Consider the following 27,612-nt stretch of genomic DNA (forward strand, 5'->3'; position numbering starts at 1 on the left):
TGATTTTGATCATGGCAAATACATACGTTTTTGCTTTTTGACATTTGCGTAATATAAACCAGACAAACCAACCACCCCCCCCCCCCACCCACACACCCCACCATTTTGTGAGAATGCAATGATTAACATGATATAGCTAATTAACATTATGCCCAACCTAATTCTAACAGAATGAACCGAAGCAAGCAGCCTGTAAATTATCGCACCTGGCTGTGTCACTAGAACAGTAATTGTCATGGTGCTCTGTTGTCAGATAAGGCCAAAGTCATATTTTTGTCCATGCACAAATGAATTACTGTTCGGGCAAAAATGGGAACTCCATTCAGGGACAATGTGAGCACATAAATATTCTGTCAGATCATTTACGCTTTTGCAAATGCTTTGTTTCAGAAAGGGGCTTTTGAGAAGGTTAATGAGATCATGAATAACATAATTACTTTTTTTTTTTTTTAAACATTCTTGCCTTAATCATGGTGTTTCAAACAGTATACCTTGAATGCAGCCATCCCAAGTACAACACACAACAATATGACACACATATGCATATATATATATATATATATATATATATATATATATATATATATATATATATATATATATATATATATATATATATACTTCCATATATCCTTTATACAGTAATTATCATACAGAATGTGGCATTAAGGTGGCTTAGTGGTTAGCACTGTCGTCGTGCACCTCCAGGGTCTGGGTTCGATTCCTGCCACTTGTCTGCGTGCATGTTCTCCTAGTGCTTGGTGGGTTTCCTCCAGGCACTCTAGTTTCCTCCTACAGTACAAAGACATGCAGGTTAGGCTAACTGTAATTCCCAATTTGCCCATAGTGTGTGAATGGCATTTAGGCATCAAGCTGGCAACCTGAGCCCTAAAGTAACTGCTGAACACAGAAACGATGGATATACTATATCTCCAGGGTGGGAAGTTTCCTTTGCTCGATGTACTGCATGGCATTTGAAAGGACCAAAATATCCCAAAAAATATTTATCATATGTTCTGCTTTTTGGTGCACCTACAGTAAATCCCCTATAAGAGTTTGATGAACAGGCATGCTTATCCCCGTCGGGCTATAATGCCTCGGATTTAAAGTGCAATTCAGGGAAACTATAATAAAATAATAAATATTGCAGTAGATGATAGATGCTGTAAGACAGCTTGTCGAATGGAATACTCACAGGAGGTCTGTCCTGCAAACCCATACTAAATCTTCTAATATCTGACATAATGTGATATTTATTTTGAATGAAGTACTCCCAGGAGATTTATCCTGCTTCGTGACTCTAAATAATCTGATATTTGACACTGTGTGGTGTGATATTCATCCCCTCTTGTTTTCTCTTTTCTGTCTCTGTGTTTCTCCCCCGGTCTCAGATCCCCAGCTCAAGGGCATTGTGACCAGGTTATATTGCAGGCAAGGCTATTACTTGCAGATGAGCCCAGATGGATGTTTGGATGGGACCAAAGATGACAGCACTAACTCCTGTGAGTTCACTTTTTCCTCTATAAATAATGCTTTGACAGGCTGTCATACAGTATAACTGTCAAAGTGTAAAACTGTACAGTAGATGTCAGGGAGAGAAGATCTGGTGTGTAGTCATCATTCCAGTTCATCCCAAAGGTGTCCAGAGGGGTCAAGGTCAAGCAATTTCATGGACCTTGCTGTGTACAGAGTGGCATGTGATGCTGGAAAGCCGTGATGTTTGGGTGCCATTGTTCCAGTGATGGGAAATTGTAATGTTAGAGCATACAAAGACATTCTATACAATTCTAATTAAGTGTTTTCAAAATTGTGGCAACCGAAAATTGGAATCTTTTCTAAGAGACATTGTTATGGATAAAGTCACAAATTACCCTTATTTCCTCAGACTGCTTCGGCAGTGTTTCTTTTAAAATATGGACAGATCTTTTTTATGTTACAAAAAAAAAAAAAAAAAAAAAAAAATTATGACTTGCTTAAAGACAAGTGTTTGCCTTTACAGTTGGTGTTTTCAAAACTTTTGAAAAAAAAACCCTAATAATTTACTAATTTAATGTAAATGGTGCTTTAAAGCCTATTGAAATATACAGAAGGCTTTAAGCACAGTAAACTTGCAAACTGAGAGACCTATTGGCTGTAAAACATTTGAATGGCGAGCCCACTACAGTCGTTCCTGTGAACATTCAGTGAATAGAACGCCTGATCCTTGACAGAAAATCAACAGATAGGTTTGTTGCCAACTAGCGGAAGAGAAGCATCTGTCTGCGGGAACGGTACACACAATCATTCAATAAAATCTTGTTTGGGAGTTATTACTTCAAGCCATTTCCACATGTTTGGGCTATTAAGGAGTTCCTGGGAGGCCAGTGTTTCAGACATGATCATGACTCATGATGGCGTACTGAGAAAACTTTCTACCTTGATGGTATCCAAGATAGTATGACTCTGGGATAAGTGCATTAGTGTTGCAGGAATTATATAGAGGAATAAAAGTAGTTTTTACACTCATAACTGTATTCTGTTTTTCTGCACAATCAAAAGTCCCAGTAATTTTACTAGAGTAAATGGATAGCCACAAAAAAATCAACTTAAATCCTTCCTGCCATAAATATTGATGGGACATTTAAATTTAACTTTCAAAGTAAGACTGCCCCTAAATGTCTGTTATTGTTAATGTCTGACAATTACAGGTAGTCCCTTACTTACAAACGAGTTCTGTTCCTGGAGCACGCTCGTAAGTCAGATTTGTTCTTAAGTCTGAAAAAGTGAGTCTTATATGCTGTTGACAAGAATATACAATGTAAAGCATACTGTACCAATCTACTTGCCTAAATCTCTGTCCCCTTCTCACACACTGCCATTATTTGGCCAAAAAGCTTAACTGCCCCAAAGGAAATGAATTTCATACACGTCAAATGTAGCAGTGTTGTCTCTGTGCCTTTAAACCGAGTGGAATTTAAGATGGCATTTTGTCTCAGAGCTGTTTTCCACTGTATTGGACTGTGAACAAATGTTCGTAGAACTGCTGTCTGTTCATATCTCGAATGTTCATCACTCAGGGACTACCTGTACATGTTCTTGGTTGCGCAGTTACTTTTATCCTTTAACAACTTGGCAATACAGGTAACAAAAGTACACTTTATTTTGTTGTTTTTCTTCTTAGCAATGTTCAACCTCATCCCAGTGGGTCTTCGAATCGTTGCTATCCAGTCTGTAAAGACAGGATTATACATTGGTATGAATGCAGAGGGCCATCTGTACACATCGGTGAGTAATACATCTTATTTATACAGCTTTTTGTGCTGCGCCTTGTAATGGTGAAAGATTTTGTAATAAATTTTTGCAGGGATTTAAAGATTTTAATAAAAGCGCTTCCTACAGTAAGTGGTGGAATATGATGTAACACACACACACACACACACACACACTTACACACAGACAAACATTTGTTCAAATAATAGAAACACAGAGTCTCTCCATACTATATATAACAAGGTTAAAATCACTTGTAAAAGGATTTTCGGCATTCTCCATGCGAAACATTTTAAGATTTTTTACAGTCTTAGGTTAGACTTCTGTCTTTAAATCTTCTGACTCTGGGTTTCTATAAGGCTTTGGGTCAAGGATGTTTGTGTCACACAGCAAATTTCTGTATGGATGTATATTTTAAATAAATATTTTATAAAATATATTTTTGTACAAATATCTTGTATCTTGATGTGATTAGTTGTGGTTTTAGTGCATTATTGAGCTTGTACTTCAACAGTGCATGGAGTCTTTGATGTATTTGATGTATCAAAGGCAACAACAGTGCGTCTGGAGAATGCAATTAAAAAAGAAAGGAAGGAAAATAATTTGATTTAATTATTTTGCCCAATTAGATATTTCTCCCCAGAAACTCATATACAGCTAGTTCCCATGAAAGAAAATATTCTAATTTGTACTACAACTTTAAAAGATACTGACTCAATTTAGTTCAACTGCAAAAGCTTCGTATGAGTCTTAGCTGAACTTTTTAAATGCACAGAACAACGGTTGTAGAATTTGCGTCGATTATTTAAATCGTACTTGTGTTGCGGGTGAACTTTATGGTCCTTGTGCAGAGTAGAATCATTTAGACCAATGGTAATTTATTTACTGTATGTAAAACTCAGCTGACCATGCTTAAACCCAGTTCATGCATGAATGAGTAAAAGGGAAGAACGAATAGAGCCTGGCTATTGTTTAGAACCCGCCTACCCAACTGAGTTACCACTGGTGGCTGTAGTTCAAACATATGCTCATTACTACTCTACTCATGTTGTTATGTGCCAAGTCCTACATTACCGGATTGTAGATAATCTTATAGGTAAATTAAACTACAAAGATTATCTGCAATCCAGCTGTCCTTCAAACTGGCCATGCCCCAAATTATGCATAATTTTACCCATGATGTATCCAGTGTACAGCTGGAAAATCTAGCTAATCTAGCTAGGGACCAACGCCGTTTCTTGTATCAGGCTATAAACTGTTTATTTCTGTTGTAAACTTGGACTTTTTACCATGGGGGTCCATGCTAATTGACTTGCTTTTGGAGCCAGCCCCCAGTGGACATTTGAGGAACTGCATGTTTTGGCATTTCGCATGACTTCATTTTTCACAACATAAGGTTTTCCCTTGATCAACTGATATTTTAAGGTACTCAAAAGTAGAAAGGTTTAAAAAAAAACATCAACAAACTCAATAATTAATAAATAAATAATTAATGTGCAAAAATAAATAATAGCAAAATTACAATGCAGTGGTAAACAAACAAAAACCAAAATGTTTTTTTTAGTGGATTGCAAACTTAGGGTTTGGCGTGATTACCTCACCCCTATCACAAGCAATGTCATCTTTGGCTATATATTTTTCCTGTATAATCTATCTACTACAGTTACTGCTTACTTGTACATAGTCATAGCAAAGATCTTTACTCTTACTGTATGCTGTTGCTCTCAAATGTAATCCTATACGTACAGTAGTGTGTTAATGTTGATGCAGAATGTGCAAGAATGTCAATATACTGACACGGCTCATATTATGGAATGTTGTGTGATGTAAGATAACAGTTTTTTGCAGTTGCTAAGACACAAAAAGTGGTGCTTGTCACACTGTATTTGAAAGTACTAGTTTATTACTGTATGTGGCTTATTTATTGTCCATGACCATTGTGTGACCATTTTGCAATTCTAAAAAAATTTTTGATACAGTAGTAAATATATTGTAGTTCCCCGCATTAAGCACATCAAGCTACAGTAAAAATCATGTCCATTCCAATGCATACCATTTACTAATTACCCAACCCAGTCCTCACACTAGGAATTAGAACTTGAGTACCATAAAATAAGTCACATGTTAAAAGCCTTGGTTTGGATAACAATGAAAGTGAAAGGAAGAGATACAGTAAATAGAGAAAAAGGACATGTAACAGGATGAGAAAGGGCAACTGTTATGGATGAGATCCAAGCTAATTTGGTTGACCATGTGGACCAGAGGATCAAGCCTAATCTGAGGGCAATCACTAAGTACGCCTGTCCTCCATACCATGCTACTGAACTGTAATAAACCAACCAGCCATAACCTTGACACCACAAATAATTAAAATGTTAACATTGATTATGAGTCAAACATCAGCAAACTGGTGACAGGATGATGGGCATCCAAAAGTCTATTTCCAGCTTGAAAAGGCAACAACATACTGTAGTTCTCCTGAAAAAGCAATGTCTATGCATTAAGCAGCTTTGCAGGGTACCAATTGAGTGCATTTAAAAAGGGTAAAACAACTACAATTTAAAAATGTGCAAACAAGCTATGCTATCTTCTCATTGGTCCAGGATTCCAGTGCATTGTGCAACACAATTTTTGACTATTCCAGTACTCAAATGTTTTTGTCATACAGTATTCCAAAAACTGGTGGTTTGTCATACAGTATTCCAAAAACTGGTGGTTCTATATGTTGCTGCTGTGGGCCACATGTTCTTGTACACTGATGAAGATTGCTTTAATCTTTTAATAAAAGGTGCAGTGCTATTGTTAGTGTACCCAGTGCGGTGGCATTATCACTATGTGTGCAACCATCAGCCAGAATGGTTCCCGTCCACATAATTCAACTTCCTTTGAACCTCTAGTGCATACCATACTTATTCCCAATAACCAGGAAAATCGACCAGGTTTGCTGTTGTTTGGGACAAGAGATGTTTCTAGTAGTCTGCTGTAGTCTGCAATTGGTTCTCTGACCAGCCACAATTTATGAAACTTCACCTGTCACCACACCTGCTATTCCTCAATCCTGTTGAAGAGTTATTTTCAGAATGGAATACAGTAGTATGGTCTTTGATTGGCCATCCAACCAATGCATACTGTAGCTATTGTTCAGGCAGTGGAAGAGGTCTGTGATGACATTGATGTGGGAGTATGGCTGGTCTGGATACATCATTTTTCAGACTGTGCTTCCCCATATGTCCACCCAGAGAAAACATTGATTGTGATGTTGAGGCCAGATCCAATAGATTCCTTTAGTTCACAGTAACAAGCCTATTTTATTTTGTTTTTCATTGCAGCTTTCACCCCCTGCAAAACCCACTCATCACTCACTCACCTTCTATACCACTTTATCCTGTATTCAGGGCCGCAGGGAGCTGGAGCCTATCCCAAGAGGCTTCCATCGCAGGGCACACACACATACTGTACTCACTACGGGCAACTTGGGAATGCCAATTAGCCTAACCTGCATATCTTTGGACTGTGGGAGGAAACCCACCAAGCACAGGGAGAACATGCAAACTCCATAAGACGGAAATTGAGCCTGGCCGGGAACCGAACCCGGACCCTGGCGGTACAAGGCGACAGTGCTAACCACTACACAACCGTGCCACCCTAGTAATGATACAAAAACATGTAGGCATCATGGAGGCGCGATCCATATGCAGTACTATAAAAGTCTATAAAAGTATTTTCCTTCTAGTTGTACTTTATGCTGATTATTTACTGAACTACACTACCAAGCAAAATTTTGCACACACCTTAATGCATCTAAAACATCCAGTATTTTGCTGCTGTTTATGCTCTGTAAAGACTTCATAACGGCTCTAATCTGAGGTGCAGTTTGTTATTTGGTGATTTTGAGGCTGTTAACTCTAAATGAACTTCTCCTCTGCAGCAGAAAAGGGTTTTGGATTTTCTGAGAAGGTCTTCATGAGAACCAGTTTCATCATGGTGCTTGTTTTGCAAATGCATTCGACAATACTGTTTTTGCAAGAACTATTCCATAAAGATTGACCTCTGTGTTTTAAAATAACAACTGACTCTTGTTGTTGTTAATTAATTACCTAATGCCGTATGTGTTATTTCATAGTTTTGAAATCTTCAGTATTGTTATAGAATGTAGATAATAAATCTAAACTTGTGTCCAAATTTTTGGCTGGTACTGTATATGAGTGATATGATAAAGATTAACAGGAAACTGAAAATTTGTAATTGTGATTATAGTTGACATAGGCGATTTGTGTTGTTGGTCAACGCTGTATTAACAACAGCCAGTTGCAGTTCACAGGTAAACAGATGTAGCCCTCAAACTTTCCCTCAAAGGAGGCAAAAGGAAATAATTTGCCAGTTCTGTAGAAAATGCAAGAACATAATAGCATTGGAGTGTATTAAATATCATTCATAGCACTACACATTTTTGTCCATTAGGAAGCATAAAACAATTGTCGTAGAACTAAATTATACTGGACGGTCATGATGAAATGTTTACATACTGTAGGTACAGTCAAGTGTAGAAAAAAGCTAAAGTTCTACATTACTTTCATCAAATATAAATAAACGCATTATGAATTATTGTGTAGCTACTCGTGTTGGACTGAACTCTCTGCCCAGACTCACTCATCATCAGGCCATGATTTATAACAAGGTCCAGGGAAATGGCATTGGAAATATGTCTCTGTCTTTGCCTGGTCCCCTTTTTTTTTCCCTTCGTCTTTGCGCTCTATGTGTCTTTTTTCTTCTCTTCCTCTTTTCTTCCTCTCAGTCTCACTGCCTCAGTGTTTGCAAGGTTCCCACAAAAAGGTGTGTTTACCCGAGGTCTATCGCAGTGTTTATGTGTGTGTAGGTGTTGATCATTTCAGGTGTTTTAAAAAAGGTTGTTCCAATGATTAAAAGATATTTCATTTGCATATAGGCGGTTGGCAAAAACACTATTACATTCAAACTCAACTCAACAGGCTCACTTTATGTTTGTATCTGTTCTGTCCTAGTTAATCACAATTTTAAAATACTCAGATATGTAGTATATTCAAATCAAGGTTTGATTAGCTCCCGGACGTGCGTGCATCTTCGGTTCGGTTCGTTTATTTGTATGCTAAATGCTTCGTATGCCAATGCAAACTTCTTCCAAAATTTCTATTCTTAAGGTGAAAATTTGTAAGGCGGGGCATTTGGATAGTCCAGAGGTTCCACTCTACTATAGTTTCAAAAATAAACCATTTTAGCATTTTGACTTTGGGTGGAGTTATGTTGTTTCTGTTACTGTATGAAAAAATTAATGTGTGTGTGTGCTGTCAGGTCGGGTATTTTACATGCCCTTACCTCGGACTGCTGTAGATATGTTCGCTCTAACGATCTATGTTTTATCTCGTGTCGTCGTTCCACATGCCTGCTTTTTTTATTTAGCGCCACAGTTTCCGAAAATATGTATAAGACAAACTGGTTTTAAACATCTTCCAGGATGAATATACATACATTGATCTGTCTATACATCTTTATAGGTTCAGTTTTCATCGAGTACTTGCCTTTTTTGGAGTAATCCATGCTGTTTCATGTGTTTGTTTCTGTTTCATGAGGATTTGGGCACCTTTTAGGCGCATCACGGTTTCTGTCTTCCGCATACTCATACACATGTGTATTTACAGTAAACCATCGTGTTGATTAATTCAGTTGAGTGACGTGCTTAGCCACGGCCACCTCAAGGGGAAAAGAACTCTATTTGTCCAAAAAAAGCGCTGGCTGCTATGACAAAATCTGGCACATAACTGCTTATAATGTCTGTTCAACTCAACATTTTGATTTAATTTATGGCGCAGGTTGAACTTCAGGCAAAACCCTAAGCATTACCAAAGTTTTATGAAATCCTGACAGAAATACAGACAGAATTTTTTCTGAGACCTCCAATGTATGGAATGTAAAGATAACATAAAAAGAATGTAGATATAAAACCTTTTTTTTATTTATATGGTTTGACATGCCAACATGCCAACTGTTCATGGTTGTTCGTGATATTTAATGGATATTCATAGAATGTTCTATGGATATGATTCCGTCGATGGTCCTGTTTAAATTTTTAGTGCATCATCTATTAACGTGTCCTTAGTCATGTGGGCAGGATATGTAAATGCTGCATGATAGGTAATAGATGGTTTGTGTCCATGTTGGATTCTCTTCTCTTAGAATTTCTTAGTCTTAGTCAATATGACATAAACTCTTGCACAAGACAAAAGTACAGCTGCAGCCAGTAAAATGTTTTTACCTCCACGCCCTACCGCCTATTCATCCTTTTTTTTTAAATCCATGTCTTTAAGGTCTTAAAAGTCTGCCAGATGTTTAAATAAATCTCATTTTTCCACTATGTCCGTCGTATTTTAGTTGCCATTTTCTAAGTAACAACCACAATCAAAGCAAAATTATCAAAAATAGAAGCTGTCATTTTGGGATAAAGGCATCTGGCGTTTTGTTTTATTCTCTTCTTGATAAAAAGACAACAAAGAAGGGTAAGAATTGGATAAGAAAAAATCACAAGGAAGAAAAGATGTGAAAGGCCATTGAATTCTCTGCTTTTTTTTTTTTTTTTTGCAACTGAAGCTTTTCTTTCTGTCTCCAAGGAAGGCTCATCAAAATGTGTGAGTGCCATCAACCTGACAAGAATATAAATTATCCTCAGCCCTGGCAGAATGGTCTTATCCCACAGAGTTTAAACTGTTTACCTTATTATCCTGTCTAAAATGCACATTCTTTTCAATATTTGTTTTCTGAAAGCCAAAGTGGAGTCCTTTTTAGTTACAATATTTTTACATTGGTTTGAAAGGGTTTAAGAAGAACTGAAAGGGAAACTCATTTGCAGAATAACCCCTTTGATGGTGCTCCTTCTTTTGCTGAGAAATAGCCGACCTTACATCATCTGTATGCAGCAGAAGATTTGATCCCTTGCTGTGACAATCCTTTAAAAATCAAACCACATTTACAGCGTGCACAGATAAAGACAAGCTTAATTTTTTTTCAGGAAGGATTCATAGTGAGATTTGTGATTATGCCTCAGAACGAATATACTGATTTTACCCAATATGGCCAAAAGTATGTGGACACCAGTCCATTACAACCATATTTGGTTCCATAAGAAGTTGACGAAAAACATACAGTTATGTTCAAAAGTTACCCCCTCTTTTATAATTTTTGTGTCTGTGTGTAATAAAAATCATCTGATCGTCAGCTGGTCTCAGTCTTAGGCGAACACAACTGCATATAACCTTTTTCATCATGCCATTATTTAATTCATATAACAAAAATAAAGCCAAAAAGAAGAAACAAACAAACATGTGGGCAATACTACTGTAAATACCCCCTTACTGCTTAAACAGAATGTAAGAGGGTAAGTTGCAGCCAGATACTCATTAATAATCATTAGCTCTTGAGTTATTGATCATCAGCAGGTGCAGACCTCTATAAAAGCAGACGTTTTGTCAGATTTTTTGCTTATCTGGAGCATTCAGGAGTGACCCAAGCGCTAAATCTCAGACATGTCCTACAGTCCTCACTTAGCATTTTAAATGTTAAAGTTCATGTCAGCACAATTAGAAGAAGACTGAACAAGTACAGTTTGTTTGGAATGGTTGCAGAACACAGAAATATTGTTGAAACATAGAAACATCATTAAGTCCAAGATTCAAACTACTAGTAATACTTAAAAACAGGAGTGTCAGATTAAACATCGCTAGAATTATTAACTTGTACCAGAATAAGATCAAGAAGAATTAACCGAGGAGAAGTACTGTAACAGAGAAGAATATGGAGAAGGAAAGGAAGGGCTCATGTTCTAAAGTATCCCACATGTTGGAAGCTGTATTATGGGCATGTATGGTTGCCAATAGATCTAGATCACTGGTATTTATTGATGATGTGACCTCACTTGAAAGCATCTCAAGGGAGGAAACTCAGCATTTGTTCATGTCTGTGTTTGTGGCATTCAGGCAGTGAATTACTACAAAGTTTTTGCATCCAAGGATTAAAAAAAGCTATCATAATATTTATGATTCTTTAAGTTTTGAACCTGTTATAATGGAGAGACAGTTTAAAACAAATGCCTATAATTGCTAAACATGCAATGCAATATTTTTGTTAAACCCGTTCAATCACATCATGGTTGCTTCATTTGAAATCCATTCTGCAAAATATACAAATATTGCAACAAAATATGCAGAGTACACAGTGGTATAGGATGACTTGGTATGCTGTAGTGTTATTATTTTACTTTCACTTCACCTTCTGTGCCCAGACCTGTTCCAGCAAGACAATATGCACAAACTAAAGACATGGTTTGACCAGAACTTAAGTGGCCTGCACAGAGCCATGACCACAGCACTAACACCTTCGGGATGAATCGGAGCACTAAATTGAATTGGAACACTGACTACATGGCAGGACTCCTAACCCAACATCGGTGACTAGCCTCACTCATGCCAACATCACTAAATTATGGGCAGAAGTTCTACTCAAGTAAAATATGTACGTTTCACAAAAAAATAAGTCCCAAATTATGCCAAGAAAACATCCCCCACACAATTACATCACTAACAACCTGAATTACTGGTGCAGGGCAGATATTTTTTGAGTTACTGTTGCCTTTCTATCAGCTTGAAGCAGTCTGGCTGTCCTCCTCAGACTTTTGGCAAGGCATTTTTGTCGGAAGAACTGCAAATTGCTCAATTTTTTTTTGCTTTTCAAATAATTATCTGTAAAGTTTGTTGTGTCTGGCAATCCCAGTAGGGATTAAAAAAAACTCCCAACAACTGTGCCAGTTAAATTACTTTTCTTCCCCATTCTGTTGATCTTGGTTTGAATTTCAGCAGATTGTCTTGACCATGTCTAAATGTATTGAGTTGCTACAATGCAATTGGCTGATTACAGTAGATACAGTATTTGTGTAAACGGGCCATAGAACAGGTGTACCTAATGTGGCTTTTTAAGTGTACAAAATTTTACAAACCAATTTATTGCATTATCATGTGCAATCTCCCTACAGTCACATGTGTTTCGTACACAAAGTGGTATTTGGAGTATTTCTCTACGTAATGTAGTAGGCTCCCAAGTGGCACAATGGAAAGGTTTTTGCCCTATCATGATGAGATTGTGACTGTGAATCCCAGGTGATACTACAGCCTTCCGTAGCTGGGAGCCCAGAGAGGGCTGATTGGCCATGCTCTCTCAGGGGCGGAGGGATGGTATATCTGCTGTCATAGCGACGCTAGCCAATCATTAACTTTTCTCGGCTCATGCAAGCCGGAGGGATCGGATGGTGCTTTCCTTTTTTCCACTCATGAAGAAGCCGTGAATGGTAGTGAAAATATTTTTTCTCGTCATTGTTTCACATATGTTTTGTAGGTGGTATCCATCACTGATGTGGAAATACGAATTGGATACAACTAAATTAGGATGGAAATCAGCATGGCTCCTTATTGCGCCAAATTACTAGTGACAGCAGGAGCAAAAAGACAAAAGTCAATTTGGAAGTGAAACAGAAGATTACACTTTATTACACATAGCTTTTGTTAAGTGTCATATGGTGTTCACAGCATCCAAGCATAATGTCCTACTTCACAGAATGTAACACAATGAGATAAAAGGACACATACGGTACCTGTAATCCATTAATGCGGGGTTAACTGCAATGGCAGTAAATATTTCGTTTCGTATCATTGAACCAACTACTCCACTTCTTTTGCAAATTGAGGCACATTGAAATGTTCTGGAGGCTGATGGCAACTCAATACTCTACTCAACACCTTATCCTAAACAGGCCTAATAAGGTGAGTCTGTACAACATCTATTTGTGCCAATGTGGTGTCTGGCCTGGCAAGTCTGTCTCCTTGTTGTGCTTTGGGCTTAACTGTAGGGTATGATGAATTGCTGCAATTATTACTAAATAACAATGCAAGGGTTGACTTATGTTGAGGCTGTTTCTTATTTCATATCCATTTTCTGTTTTTTTTTGTTTTGTTTTGTTTTTTGCACCAGAGGTTAGCAGATGGAGTCACACTTTGCTTGTTTGCTTTATGCATTAATGCTTAGAAAGTAGACATTTTTCTACCATTGAAATGAATGAAATAGTTTTGAAAGACTGAAACAGGAAAAGATTGGTGAAACACATTCCAAGTGATTTAACAGCAAAGGTCCATTATTCAAGCAGGAAAACTGTGGCTTTTAAAAACACTGCTAAAAAGTATTTCTCCTTTGTTTGTAATTCTAGATATGTCTGGCTTGTGGGGTGGCGTGACGGAAAAGCAAGGAAGTGTCACAGCCATCCATCTGTGAGCTCATGAAAAGGGCAGATAGTGTGTTTCGTACTGCATGGCACGAGCAGCAGTTCCAAAAGAAAAGGGTGGGTTAGCTTCACATATTAGTGAAATGTAGTTATATTATATGGTATAATATGGCCAATATTATAATTGTATATTTTGTACCTACCGTTATGTATGGGGGTGTTCAAGGCCAACTGAGAATAGTGATGAAATTTCTTGCGAATGAAGGCGTAAAAATCAATCAGCATTTACAGAAGACTTTAAAAAAAAAAGTGTCATTTATAAGCCAGACAAATCTACTGAGTTTCAATCGGGTTGAATATTTTTCCGAGGCAGTCTAATTTTATGAGTGGCATTCAGGTCAAACCGCGACTTTTGTTTTGATTGTGCAGAATAACAGAACATGGTTACGAAAGTAAAAAATAATTTTAAAAAAATCTTCTTTTTTTGATATAATCACCTGCTGCACTAAGGCCTTGTTCACACGGGCGTTAAAATCGAGCGTTTTTCTTGCGTTTGTAGCGTCCGGTGAGCGCGGATCAAGCGGCGAGTGTTTTCTACACATAAGAGTCAATGAGAGTGTTCACACGGGCTTTGGTGACGTGCGTTTGTCCGGCTGCGCGTTTATACGGCATTAAAAAAACGTTGCATGCAGCTTTTTCTTGGCGCTCAAAACCCAACGAACGCAAGAAAACCGCTTCTAGTTCGTTTTCTGCGCGTTCATTTTACGCTTCGGAGGACCGGATATATCCCATGATCCTCCATGCTATACATAGGGAAATGCGGAAAAGGTCAAAATAAAAAAATTAATTATTGAAAAACTTACGCGGAAATTTTAATTTCTTCATAAACCACAAAAAAGACTTCCTTTAATCCGAGGTTGTGCAGTCAGAGAGTGAACCCCGTAGCAGCGGGCTTTCATATCCAGTTCCCGACACACTGCCCCCACAGGTGAACACACAAACTACAGTTTGGGCTGCAGGCTGGCGTTAGACAGAGACAAACGAACGCTGGTGTAGAAGTCAATTAAGCGCCACTACAGAACACAACATAAACGTCTAGGACGTTCAGAGCACGTTCGTTTATCCAAAAACTTAACACCCGTGTGAACAAGGCCTAATGCACTTATCCCAATGCTTCACTAGTGCTTGGATACCACGAATGGTATTCATGCACTAGTTGGTGACAAGTTATCCGTAGATTTTCAGGAATCAGGGGCTGAGTGTTAACGAGAACAACTGCAGTGGGATCCAAGCCACTTTGGCCTGGAATGTCATTCACGGATATATGGGCTCCGTTACAATGTTTAAAAAGAGTTTCATCATTGTACTGCAAATGTCAGTTTTGTCATTTTTTTTTTTCATTTTCATTCATAAGAAATTTCATCCCAATGTTTTAAACAACTTTAACTACCTGCAGTAGTCTGACAAAAAGAATATACTTTGTGCAAAGCTAGTAGGTCCGGAGATAGTCAGAGCTAGTATTTCAGCAAATAGTTAGAGGTTCTACCAAGTAAAGTATCAATTTAATTTGATTTTGTCATATTAGTGTCATTTACAATCCAGATGGTCTAAACAGTCTATATATACCTGCGTTTGGCTTTGGTGCAAATACGTAGATGAGGTCCAGTGCTATTCCTTTTCTCATAACAGAGACCAACTCACTGCTAATGTGATATTAAAACCAGATGTATGTCATAACCCATCAGGTTGGCTTTGACATCAAAAGCTTTTAGCTAACAGATTTAATTACCTTTGTTTCAATTTGTTCTAAATTAAGTTTGTTTGGCATTCATGACTTAATGATTAATGATAGTGTCCATGACTTACTGACGTTAGAGCCGCGTTTATCATTCAAAGGACCTTTAACATTATTATTTCCCCATAAGTTATGTTTGATTCTAAGAAAAATGAAAAAGCATATCGTGGTAAATATGATATATAATAAATGATTCCATTTTTATCTTAAATGTTGATTTTACTGTTACAATTAACAATCAACTTAAACTATGAACAAGTGGCTACATGGGATTTAGGAAACTGAGTATTATTAACACATATAGCCTAATAACTGTGGGCCATGATAGGAAAGAGTAAGCAATATCTTACCGAACGAAAAGCCGACAATTAGTTAAAACTAAATTTTGCTAGCTTAGTAAATCCATGCCATGTAAAACTAATGCTGTTTTGAAAGCAAAACAGCATCAGCATACTCCAGTATTAATATGTTGAAGCAACATATTACTTTAATAGAATATTTATTAACATACATAACTTTATGGCACTGCATTGCTTATTTATGTCATATTGGAGATGGCACATTGGCTTAGTGGTTAGCACTGTGGCATTACATCTTCAGGATCCGGGTTGAATTCATGTGGAGTCTGCATCTTCTCCCCGTGCTTGGTGGGTTTCCTCCCGGTACTCCGGTTTCCTCCCACAGTCTAAAGACATGCAGATTAGTCTAATTGTCGTTCCCAAATTGCCGTAGTGTGTGAACGAGCGTGTGTATGTATGTTTGTGCATACAAAGCACAAACATACATACACACGCTCCCCCCTACATCAAAGCACCTTACCCCAGCCGAGGCTTCTCCATATACACAAAACAATGGATTGATCTTTTTAACTAGTTTTCTATGCAGACATTTACTTATACTGTAAAATAAGGATAGCCTGTGGATGCAAAACAGATCCAGGCAGGATAGACGAATCAACTTTGTTGGTTAAACAAATCATCTTTAAAATATCTGTCTTTCAAAGTGTTGAGCAGAAAAGCACTTGTCTTTTTGATTTTGTGGCTGAAATGCCATTAATCTGAAAAACATAAAAATGTTTTCATTAGGACCATGTGTTAGTGTGTTCGATTTTTTTTAACCTAGCACCCTCAAAGCAAACGAAGGCTCGTGCACCGCCTGCGATCTTTGGCAGCCCCTTTATAGGGGCGTGGCCTCCAGGTTGGAATACATGGTATTATGATATTTGGATTGGATTATGGTGGACATGGTAGTAGAGTGTTAGCACATTTTGCACATTATCAGGCAAAGCCTCAGTTGTGGATTATTATTTTATTTGAATAAAATTGTGTATGGATGGCACTGATGATGCCATGGACACTATTGTCACCTCACAGCTCCAGGGTCCCTCGTCAATCCTGAGCTTGGCTTGCTGTCTGTACTGTAAGTTTGGTTTTCTCTCACTTTACAAATACAGAGCAGTATACTGTATGTAAGGTCTAAGATAGATTGCCTCTTGGTGTGAAGCTTTGCAATAAGCTGATGTCCCATCCCATTCAGGATATGTATTCCCACTTGGTCCCCAATGTTCTCGGTATTGGCTGCGCATCCATGAAAACACATTACATTTTAATCTGCCACAGGCCTTCTGTTTCCCAAACTGAACATTATTTTGAAGAAGTCAAAACCTTTGTTCTAAAACTTTTGATCTGAACGTGGACATTGAAATGTTCTCTAGCCGGAGAATGAACATAACAGTAATAACATTAGGTAATATAGATAATAATGAGGAGATTGATGTGCATACTCATATTATGTTTAAATCCCTCCTCCAAAATAAATATAATTTTCTTATTTCATTCAGATGGAAAGACTTATTTTTTAAAAGCATTTGGTTCCTTTCCAGTGCTTCAGGTGTTGGCCTGCTGATTAGTACATCCCAGGTTCAAACCCCATTACCACCAAGTTGAGCAAGGCCTTTAGCCCTTAACTGCTCAAATATACAATAACCTAAAAAAAAGGAAGTCACTCTGGATATTAGAGTCATGAAATTTGTACCTCTGCAGTCACAGAAATAATTTATTGGACGATGTTGTACCATTGTGATGCAGTGTACCCCCAAATATCCTATAAAACATTAATGTTAATAAACATTTTGCAGTAGAGTGTTAGAAGCGTCCCGTTATTATATTTCATATTTATCATCATTATTCATTATTCAGAAATGTGCAAATAATGTGAGCGTGTGTGTGTCTGTGTGTGTGTTTCCACTGAAGTCTGTGAGGGAATCAGAGGCAATAGATGCAAATATATCAATATTTAAAGCATCTGCTAATTAGTTTTTGCTTGACTTCATGCTTCATCAGTATTGAGGAGTTTCATTCTCTATTCATGTGCCTGAACTACATAGCTATGGGTGAGAGATTTTCCTCCGCATCTCTTTTACAATCTTGTGCTTGCTCATGCATATTAGGGATGCCTAGGACAGACGGTGACTCCCTTTTGAAGGCTTGCCAACATCTCGTCTTTTGAAAAATCTAAAAGCTACACAGAATGCCCTTTTAGTCTTTAAACTTTTATGATGCCACAACATTCGATTTGGCCCCGTGCCTTTGTGACCTCCTCCTCGTTTTAAGTGTTTACCTTCTCCACGATTCCACAGGGTTATTAGCGTTGTAGTGCTGTAGATTGTTAGAGTCCTCCTACTCCCTTCACCGGGTGAGGAAAGGACAAACTCACTCGGGAATTTTAAGTCAAAAGGTGACATCCTGCTTTAGTATTACGTCCCACTCGATCTACCAAGTTCCTTTAAAAAAAAAAAGAAAAGTTTATTATAAGCCTCATTCAAATCACTCGCATGTATCTTAGGGAAAAATAATTAATTATGGGTCTGTGTTTTAAATTAGAGAGGTATTAAAATCCCTTTCATCTTACTCAGAGCCTAACAATGAGTTGCTGTGTTGGTAAACACAATGGAGGTAGAGTCCCCCAGGGAGCAGTCGAAATGAATGTCTACCCTTGATTATGGATGTATGTGCAGTTAATAAAGCCTTGGCTAATTAACATTCTAGCTGTTATGCAATGGAATAAATACCAGCTAAAGCTCATACTGCGTTTTTGCTCTCTAAATCGCACAGACTATAAAGTAGCTGACTGATCATTTTATGCAGTCATCAATCTTTTTTATGCATATAAAAACTCAACAATGGACTTAACTTTGTCACAAAGCAACATCAAAGACATATGAAAATTCTGGATCTAATTAATTTTTTTAATAAGCATGCTTCAGGAAACAATCGCTCACTCACTCATCGTCTATACCGCTTTATCTTGTATAGAGGGTCGTGTTGGACCTGGAGCCTATCCTAGGAGACTTAGGGCACGAGGCAGGGGGTTCAACTCAGACGTAATGCCAATCCATGGCATGGATTACAGGCAACGCCAATTATCCTAATCTGCATGGCTTTGGATTGTGGGAGGAAACCGGAGTACCCGGAGGAAACCCACCATCATAAAAACTAAATTTATCACAAAGTTAACAAATGAACAGGTTAAAAAGTTTGTAACTTTAAAGTTTAAGTGTCTGCACAGAATCACCTCTTTATTGCCAGATCGGGAATATTTCAACCATAAGGGGTTTAAATATCTAAAGGAGGATGGACAGGTTTTTAAGCGAGTTAAAGTGTATCTTTTTCCCATTGTAAATATTCTTTACAGCTTTTTTGGGTGTATACTGTAATCTCCCTCTCTCTTAAGTTTATATATATACAAACCCATATACTGTAAAATGTTGTAGATCCACCCATGCAGCCACTCCACTGTCACCAAACCTGAGTGTACATGTGAGACTTGGGGGTGACGGCATCAAAACATGCCAGTTTGCCAAACCACTCCATGCTCATAAACCCTCCAGATCTACTACTTTACCTAAGAAAAAAAATTAACTAAACAAATATGTTCTCTAGCCGAGACGGTGTCTGTGTCCCAGAGACTAAATAGGCGGCAGTTCCAGTTCTATGGGGCATTTTAAGAGAATGCTTCGCCCCTTGCTGGTCGGGGTTGTTATGATTTATCCTAAAAAAACAGGTCATGCAAATCCTGTAAGACTATTTAGTAGTTTAATGGTCAAGTAGTATTTTAAAGTCAGTATGAAATTCAATTGTGAGCCAATGCAGTGTTGATAGCACAGAGATGATATGTTCATATCTTTTGGTTCTAGCAAGGACTGGATTCTGGGCTAACTCAAGGTCCAAATCCAGCCCTGGAGGACCAGTGTCCAGCATATTTTGTAATTCACTAACACTTACACACACCCACTAAACCTGTCAATTAAAAGATTACTTAAATTACTGTTTGGGCAGAAAAATGTTTGGCCAACCTGTCTCTGGACACCGGCCCTCCAGGGCTGGATTTGAACACCCCTGATCTATATGGATGCAGAAACAACCTCCAGGTACCCAGAATACAGCAGCAGAAATCCTTGCTAGAACCAGAAGATTTGAACACATCATATCTTAGGGCTTTAACATAATCCATCCTAGAGGGAACATAAGCATGAACTAGAATTTTTTCCTGCATTATGTATCATCAATCACATTATATTTCTTATCTTGGCATAATTTCTGAGATTAATAGTTATCTTAGTTAAGTTATCTACATGAGCTTTTAAAAAGGCCTGGGGTCAAAAATCACACTCTGCTGCACATGAGAAAATATCAAGACCCTCCAGGGTAAGTCTGTAAGTACAAAACTTATTTGGTACTAGTATGAGTATGTTTGGTCTAAACTTTCATAAGCCTTCGTCTCTCATCTGGATTTGCTATGGAAGATTATACCATGTTTGTGAATAATTTTCCTAAGTACCATGGACAGCGAGGGGAAAAAAGCCATGGTTCTATAATGGAACTAACATTAGTATGCACAAAGAAGTCACCATGTACATCTACAAACTGATAAAGATCAATAAAACATTAGAGACCCTCAATTTAAATCGGGATCTGTAATGAAAAACATTTACGTTCAACTAGTGGAACACCTGATCATTGAAAATCAACGCACACATCTGTCTGTGGGGACTGTACAGATAATCATTCACGAACAAACTCAGCTGGGAGTTATTGCGACAGGGGAGTACCGTCCTCCCCTCGCTTCATGCATTTTTCACATGTTTGGGCCATTACAGGAAACCTTGAGAGGAACCAGACTCAACAGGGAAACCCTCCTCATTTGGGTGATATCAGATAGCAGGGATTGATCTGCCGTCATGCTGTGTGTTATGAGGCTGGAAGTTCAGTATAACAGGAGAACAGTTAGTATGAAGTCCAGTTTCATTATTGGAGGCACAGGTACAAAATAGGTTTTAGGAATTTCAGTCCTAAACTGTCCTTCAGAGAAGAGCTGCCTGCGTCAGCCGAGTCCAAGACCATCTTCATGGTAAAGTGAAATCACACACAAGGCATCCACGCGGTGAGATCTCCAGTCAGGATGAGTCAGACGGGTCTGGAGGGCAGAGAGGGTCTGGATCACTGGCAACTCTGGAGTGTGATGTGTAGCTCGACAGAGAGAAACAGGGAGAAAAGAAACCATTTACCTTCTAAAAACCATTTATCTATGGCATTTACTTTATTCTAATAATAATAATATAAATCAATACATGTGATGATGTTGGTATAGGAGCGAGTGTTCAAAAGTGTGTTGTTCTTTTTAACATTGTATTTATGTTAAGGCATCTTTTTTTTTTTAGCGCCTGTGTTGACAGCATACGGTTTCTTGTTTGTTTTTTTAGTGCAATATATGTTTTGGCAAAAAAAATGTTAATTGTGTAAGAGAATCGTGATCTCAAATCCCATAGAGAAAAATCATGATTCACATTTGTGAGTAAGAATCATGCAGCCCTAAAGCAAGGAGACACAACCCTTATCAGAGGCCAGTAGAGTTTTATTTACCACGTTAACCAGTAAAAAAAAAAAAAAAAATCATATTTTATAAATATTATTTCTATACAGGCCTGAGCAAAGCTGCTATACTGCAACATTTTTGTAAAATCCTGAGATAAAGAGAATGATTGATTTTGGCTTATAGTTGGACAGCTGACATGGGCTGAACAAAATATCGTTTTTTGCTTTGATCCTCAATCAAAGTAACGTCTCCCTAATGACTTTCGTCTTCAGCAGAGCACTGTGCCGGGATCTAGCCGTCATTTTAGCCTGAGATAAATAGGGGTCTTTTCTTTCGTTTTTGCACGGTCAAGATAAAACGAAATCTCAGCACTTGTTGATATTTGATGATTAAAGAATCTGCTGCAGACATTATTAATTCTCTATTAATAATCTCTCATGATTTGGAATTGCGTATATAATAGGCTTAGAAATACAGTAATGACTGGCCAAATTTTTCGAATAACATTTCACATCAAGGTCAAGGTCAAGGTGTGATATTGGTAGAGAGCTCTGTCTTCTCAGTGTGTGTGTGTGTGTGTGTGTGTGTGTGTGAGAGAGAGAGAGTGTTTATTGATTGCTTCTTTAAAAGACTTGGAAATATTGTGCTGTGATGCATGTCCCGAATCTGTTGATGTAATAATTTCAGTCATACATACAGTATGTTCAATTCTTCAATTCTTTAGGTTCCTCATATTGCTTTGTGCACTTTGGTTGAACTTGATTGTGTTCCCTAGGCAACTTTTCAGGAGCAATAAATGTTCTATTTTTTTTCCTTATAATTTTATTTTGCATCACATATCTCTCTCTCTCTTTCTCTTCCCCAAACCACCTCCTCCTGCTTTCACTGTAATCTGCAGCAATAAAGCTGTTTATGATCCTAAGACTTATTTATTTCCAGAGTTAACACTAATGGCCAAGTTTTATACCATGCATGCGCACATGCTTTTAAAAGAAAACCTGACGGGTTACCTATTAGGTCAGGGTAATATATTGACTTTTTAAGGTATAGCAGTAACAAGATATTGGGTGAAACATTACCATTTATACAGAGATAGTTCGATGTCGGCCGTGACTCTGCGCCAGCGTTTGCATCTCTCCTCTCCTCCACTGTTCACACAGCCCCACCCCCACTCTCGCTCTGCCTGTTACGACTTACTATACACACCCATGTTGGAACCTGGTACTGTGCTACCGTGAGCTCCTATTATGTATTAAACAGGATTTTTATTTTTCGCCGTTTTTTGGTTTGTTTGTCTGTTTGTTTTTATCATCCACGTGAATAAATTGTTCAGTGGTGGCAAGAAAACGTAACTGCATTTGACAGTCAAAGAGATCTCATTTGACTGGCAAAATGTTTTTAAGATTAGATCCAGTCCAGTCATCTTCATTCACACGTACTGTAAGACCCTTCGATCTGAAAGTAAGTAATCCACTTGGATCTTTAACAAATGTTAACTAATTCATTTGTTTTGTGTTCTGTTTATCCTCCTCTTTGTCTCACAGGAACTTTTTACACCAGAATGCAAGTTCAAAGAGTCAGTTTTTGAGAACTACTACGTCATTTATTCATCCATGCTGTACAGACAGCAGGGGTCAGGTCGAGCCTGGTTCCTGGGCCTAAATAAAGAAGGCCAGCCGATGAAGGGGAACCGGGTGAAAAAGACAAAACCAGCTGCACACTTTCTACCCAAGCCCATAGAAGGTAAACGTATCTTTTGGATTGTTTTATTGCTTCGGTCTGATCAGGTTTGCTCATGAGTGCTTAAACCTAAAAGGAAATTGATAAAATAAAATAATGTGAGGTCTACATTTCATTAACAGCACTGGAAATAACTATGTAAATGATTTGTAATCATCACTTTAAACATACAGTGGTACCTTGGGATACAAATTTAAGTCGTTCCAGAGGCGAGTTTTTAACATTACATTACATTTTTAATATACGATCATTTGTGTTGTGAAACGCATTTTCCCATAGGACATAATGTAAACGTAGATAATCCATTCCAGGCACCTATAAAACATCAATGTTACCAATTTCCAACACTGTAATTATATTTTTGCATATATAAACATTCCAAACATCTAGAAAAAACATGTAAAATATGAATTAAATATACATTAAACCTGACTTAACCTTAATTTATTGATTTCTCTTGGCGTTGGCTGCTTGAAAACGAAACTAAAAATGACTCCATTTTCTTCTTGCTACCATCCTTGGAACCATGATGCTATGTCTTTACTAAATCTTGCACAAAATGGAAAAAAAAAACCCACAAAAGGAATTTATACTAGCTAGACTTTTTTTAAAAACTCCCAAACATACTGTACGCACAACTCAGCCGGCATTCGTTTGGTTTGGCTCGATTGGTTCACTCGTATGCAAAAAACGCTAAGGAAAATTTCAGTTCTTAAGGTAAAAATTCTTAAGCCGAGGTTCCACTGTACTTTTTGATACCTTAATGATTAATTCCACACACACACCCGTACACAGCCTGATTTGCTTAAAAGTAAAAGCTGCTTTTCTTGTGTCTACATTTTCTGCCCAACCAATACTGTTTTCTCCTCTCCAGTCGCCATGTATCGTGAGCCCTCCTTGCATGACGTTGGCGAAGCAGTCCCAAAGGCTGGAGTTCCTCCCAGCAAAAGCACAGACCCAGTGGTCATGAATGGTGGCAAGCCTGTCAGCAAGCCTGAAAAGGAGACATAGCCTTGTTCCCCTTCATCTCCCCTTTGGGTCTCTCTACATTCGCTAATTAAAAAAAAAAAAAAAAATCCACACATTTGTATCTTTGGATTGTGAGAAGAAACAGCTAAGAAACATGTCCCTCCTATTGAGTTTATTCAGTGAAACAAATTAAGGGTGTGTTGTTTAAAAAAGTCTAAGATTGTAGAGAAGATAGCTGAGGAGGGGGTGGGGGGGGGAGGGCATTGAGCACTCAGCATTAAGAGACTGACATTGCAATGTCCTATGCGATATCAAACATCTTTTCAAAAGTCCATTTTCTTTCAGTTCTACCTTTATTCTTGTGACAATCCTCTGTGAAAATGCGATTTTTTTCCCCCCGCCTTGTCTGGTAGCTTTGCCTGCTGAGAGCTACCCACAGTTTTTCAGTTTGAAACTTTCATGTTATTGTAGTTTTACAAAATACTGTACCATCGTGCACCAGCATTTGTCTTGATTGATTGATTGTTTGTTTGATTGTTTGTTTGATTGCTGTACAGATACAAGTGAAACTGTTGATGTCATTTTTGTTGCCCCCAATTATTTTCAAATTTTTTCTGGAACATTTTTCCATCTAGAAATAAAATGAAATGGGGATAATATGGGGACAATAAACAAAAAGTTCTTATATCATTAAAGATTGCTGTGTTAAAGGTACAGTACAATGGGGAAGATGGTGTGGAGCTGCCAAATTATTTAAAGAACTGGTGCTTGGTTTTATTTGTCCATTTAGTTATTATTATCGCTCATGAGAATGACAGACAGAATGGCAGTAAACGGTTAAATAAAAAGGTACATCATTGATAATCGTGCCTTTAGGCATTCAGGGTGGACATCGTTTCTCCGAGGGGAAGAGTATACATATCACAAATACCCTCAGTATGCCTCTGCTCCCTTACCTGACTCCCAGATAACAGCCTTAAAAAGGAATTTTGTTATCATAGTCAACATATAGTAGTTATTGGCCTCTATGTTTTTTTTGTTTGTTTTTCCTATTCTGAGCCCTAAATCCCACGACCAATGACAGCAACTGTTGATTAACGATTATGTGAACATCGATGACTGAATGTACTGTATGTTGATGCTGTCACACAGGTCATGCCTGCATTAAAAATAAAAATGCATTGATTTTCCCTTTGCTTTTTATAATAGTAGCATTTGTGAATTTTGAGCGATTGAAACTTCAAAAAGTGCTATGCTGTTGGTATGTACTGTAGGTGGAACTTGAATGCTGAATTTATTATTATTATGCTATTTTTAATGTTAGCTTTAAAACTATGCTAAAAAACACTACGTTTTCCGTTAGCTCATCGATTAATTTATCATTCCACTCATGAAATGAGTGATCACATACCTTAAACGGAAAGTACCGTCTTTGAGTATTTGTGTCGACTTATTCAGCTTTTCCACAGATTTTTTTTTGTTTAGGTTTCTCCTATGGTCGTTTAATACGAAAGGATGTGGAAATATCACTGTGCATCAGTAAATGCTGTTATAAGACTTAGACACTTAGAGGATATTGAATAATATTCATACTTAATTCAAATAAATAAACAACAAATATAGTATTATATATGATATCCAAATGTATTGCATCTTACTTAGATACATCTTTGTCTAGAAAACTTCAAAATGCCTTTCCATTGTTTTATTTATTTATTTTGTTTATGATAATTGTTTTATATATATATTTGTGGATGCTACCATGCTGATGTTTAATGATTTTCAATGAGACTGCTATTTCTAATTTCTAAACACAAACAATAATAACCAACCATATGAAAATGACTTTTTCCATTAGTTTATCATCTGTTTTTTTAATGCAACGTCTTAAGTTGTCCAAATGAAATAAAATCGAATAATAATAAGAAGAAAAATAAAAGTTTCTTAATGTCACCAAGAAAAAAATGGCTGAAAATTGCACTATTCCAGTCTATCCTTTGCTTTTTCATTCGAATGTCCTTTACCCGTACGCTTCTAAAGTGTGCTTTTTTTTCTGGGTTCCCAAACTGTATATTTCACCATGCTGACCAGTTCTAACTGGTTCCATAGAAGACTAGATTTATTTTTGTAAAATTATAAAGTGTATCTTGTTTCTCATTGATATATCTCCCTGTGATGTACCTTTTCCCCATTTCATGCACATTCTCCCATTTGTACTTGTACGTTCCCATGTTGTGGGGATGTTTATTTTAAGTTGACTGTTAGTCTTAAGAATGACCTTTCTTTGTTTGTCTTTATTATGTGTATTGATAATATTGACGGCAGGACGATATCTGTGTTTTTTTTTTTTTTTATTCCCCTACCTGATTCATGTCCTTTTCTGAAGTTTTCTTCCTTGACTCACCATATGTTTTACCTGTTGCATGGTAATAAAGGGAGAAGACTGAAGACCTGCATGTTGTAGGCTATGTGTATCAAGACAGTGATTATAATGTTGTTTATATGTACCACTTTACATACAGTACATATATGCAAAAAGAGTCTGCAGTGTACAGTTTGTCAATCCATTGTATACACAGAGATAACATATTGAATAAACATTTATATGAATTCACAAGTTTTTAGAAAGCATGTTCTATATTTCTTTTTACAGATTTTTGAATACATGGACACAACAAAGTTGGTGGTGGGGTTTGGATCACACTGCTTTAAGTCAAGCAACTTGTGAAGATACATTAGATCGTATATTTCATTTCTTGTATTCATCATCTACACTATATGGCCAAAGCTGTGTGGACATCTAACGATCACAACCATTTAGCAAACCAATTTTGCTGCTATGATAAACTTCACTTATTAAAGAAGACATTTTACTAGATTTTACTAGGACAGAGGCTAAGGGGTTTACTGAGGTCAGGCACTGTTGCATGCAAACACCTGGGTTGCAGTTGTCATTCCAGGTCATCCCTAAGGTGTTCAATGGGGTTGAGTTCAGAGACACTCAAGTTCTTCCTTTTCAACATTAGCAATTTATGTCTTCATGGACCTTCATTTGTGCACAGAGGTATTGTCACAATTGGGCTTGGCCACATAGTTCAAGTGAAGGCAAATTGTAATTCTACAGCATCCAAATACATTTTATACAATTGTTGTTATTGGTGACCATGTTATGACTCAGAAGCTCAAGGTGATGCTGCGATTCCTGATGAAGCACCCTTGGGTATAAACTTCCATCACACTCTGAGTTGATGCAATCCATTTTGAGAATATCTTGGTCACCGTCATCACCAAATTTCCTACGGTTTCCATGGATGCAAACTCTTGACCCCCAGATGTGGGATATCATGAGGGACAGAGAGCACACACTTGTTAGCATATTATCAATCACACTGTCTGCACACACCTTTTGGTAAAAGGCATAAACTTTTATAAAAATGGAAATGACTGGAAAATGGCCGTTAGCTTCACCGCTAATAACCGAGGGATTTAATTATGGCTTACATTGATGACATCCTGATTTACTCCAGTCTGCCTACACCAATTTGCCATGTCAGAATGGTTCTGTTAAGCCTGCTGGAACACCCGCGTTTTTTGTTAGTTTTTTTTGTAAAGGAGAAGAAATGGAAGCTCTTTGAAAATACAGTACAAGGTTCCTGAGTATTGTATTAGGGCCAGAGGTGCTGATAAACCA

The 27,612-nt window shown here is 37.6% G+C and overlaps 1 protein-coding gene across 2 annotated transcripts in view; it reads left to right on the top strand.

The window, feature by feature from the left end:
- The window catches only part of LOC128506547 (fibroblast growth factor 14-like), a 68,786-nt gene extending 42,292 nt beyond the window's left edge, over positions 1–26,494 (top strand). For both annotated transcript variants that reach the window (XM_053477044.1, XM_053477045.1), the window contains exons 2-5: positions 1,392–1,502; positions 3,161–3,264; positions 22,757–22,955; positions 23,827–26,494. In XM_053477044.1, the coding sequence (XP_053333019.1) occupies positions 1,392–1,502; positions 3,161–3,264; positions 22,757–22,955; positions 23,827–23,963 (551 nt within the window). In that variant the 3' untranslated portion in view covers positions 23,964–26,494. The remainder of the gene's footprint in view (positions 1–1,391; positions 1,503–3,160; positions 3,265–22,756; positions 22,956–23,826) is intronic.
- Positions 26,495–27,612: the final 1,118 nt, after the last annotated feature.

This window comes from Clarias gariepinus, chromosome 18, assembly GCF_024256425.1.
Source record: "Clarias gariepinus isolate MV-2021 ecotype Netherlands chromosome 18, CGAR_prim_01v2, whole genome shotgun sequence".
In the NCBI taxonomy this organism is placed as follows: domain Eukaryota; kingdom Metazoa; phylum Chordata; class Actinopteri; order Siluriformes; family Clariidae; genus Clarias; species Clarias gariepinus.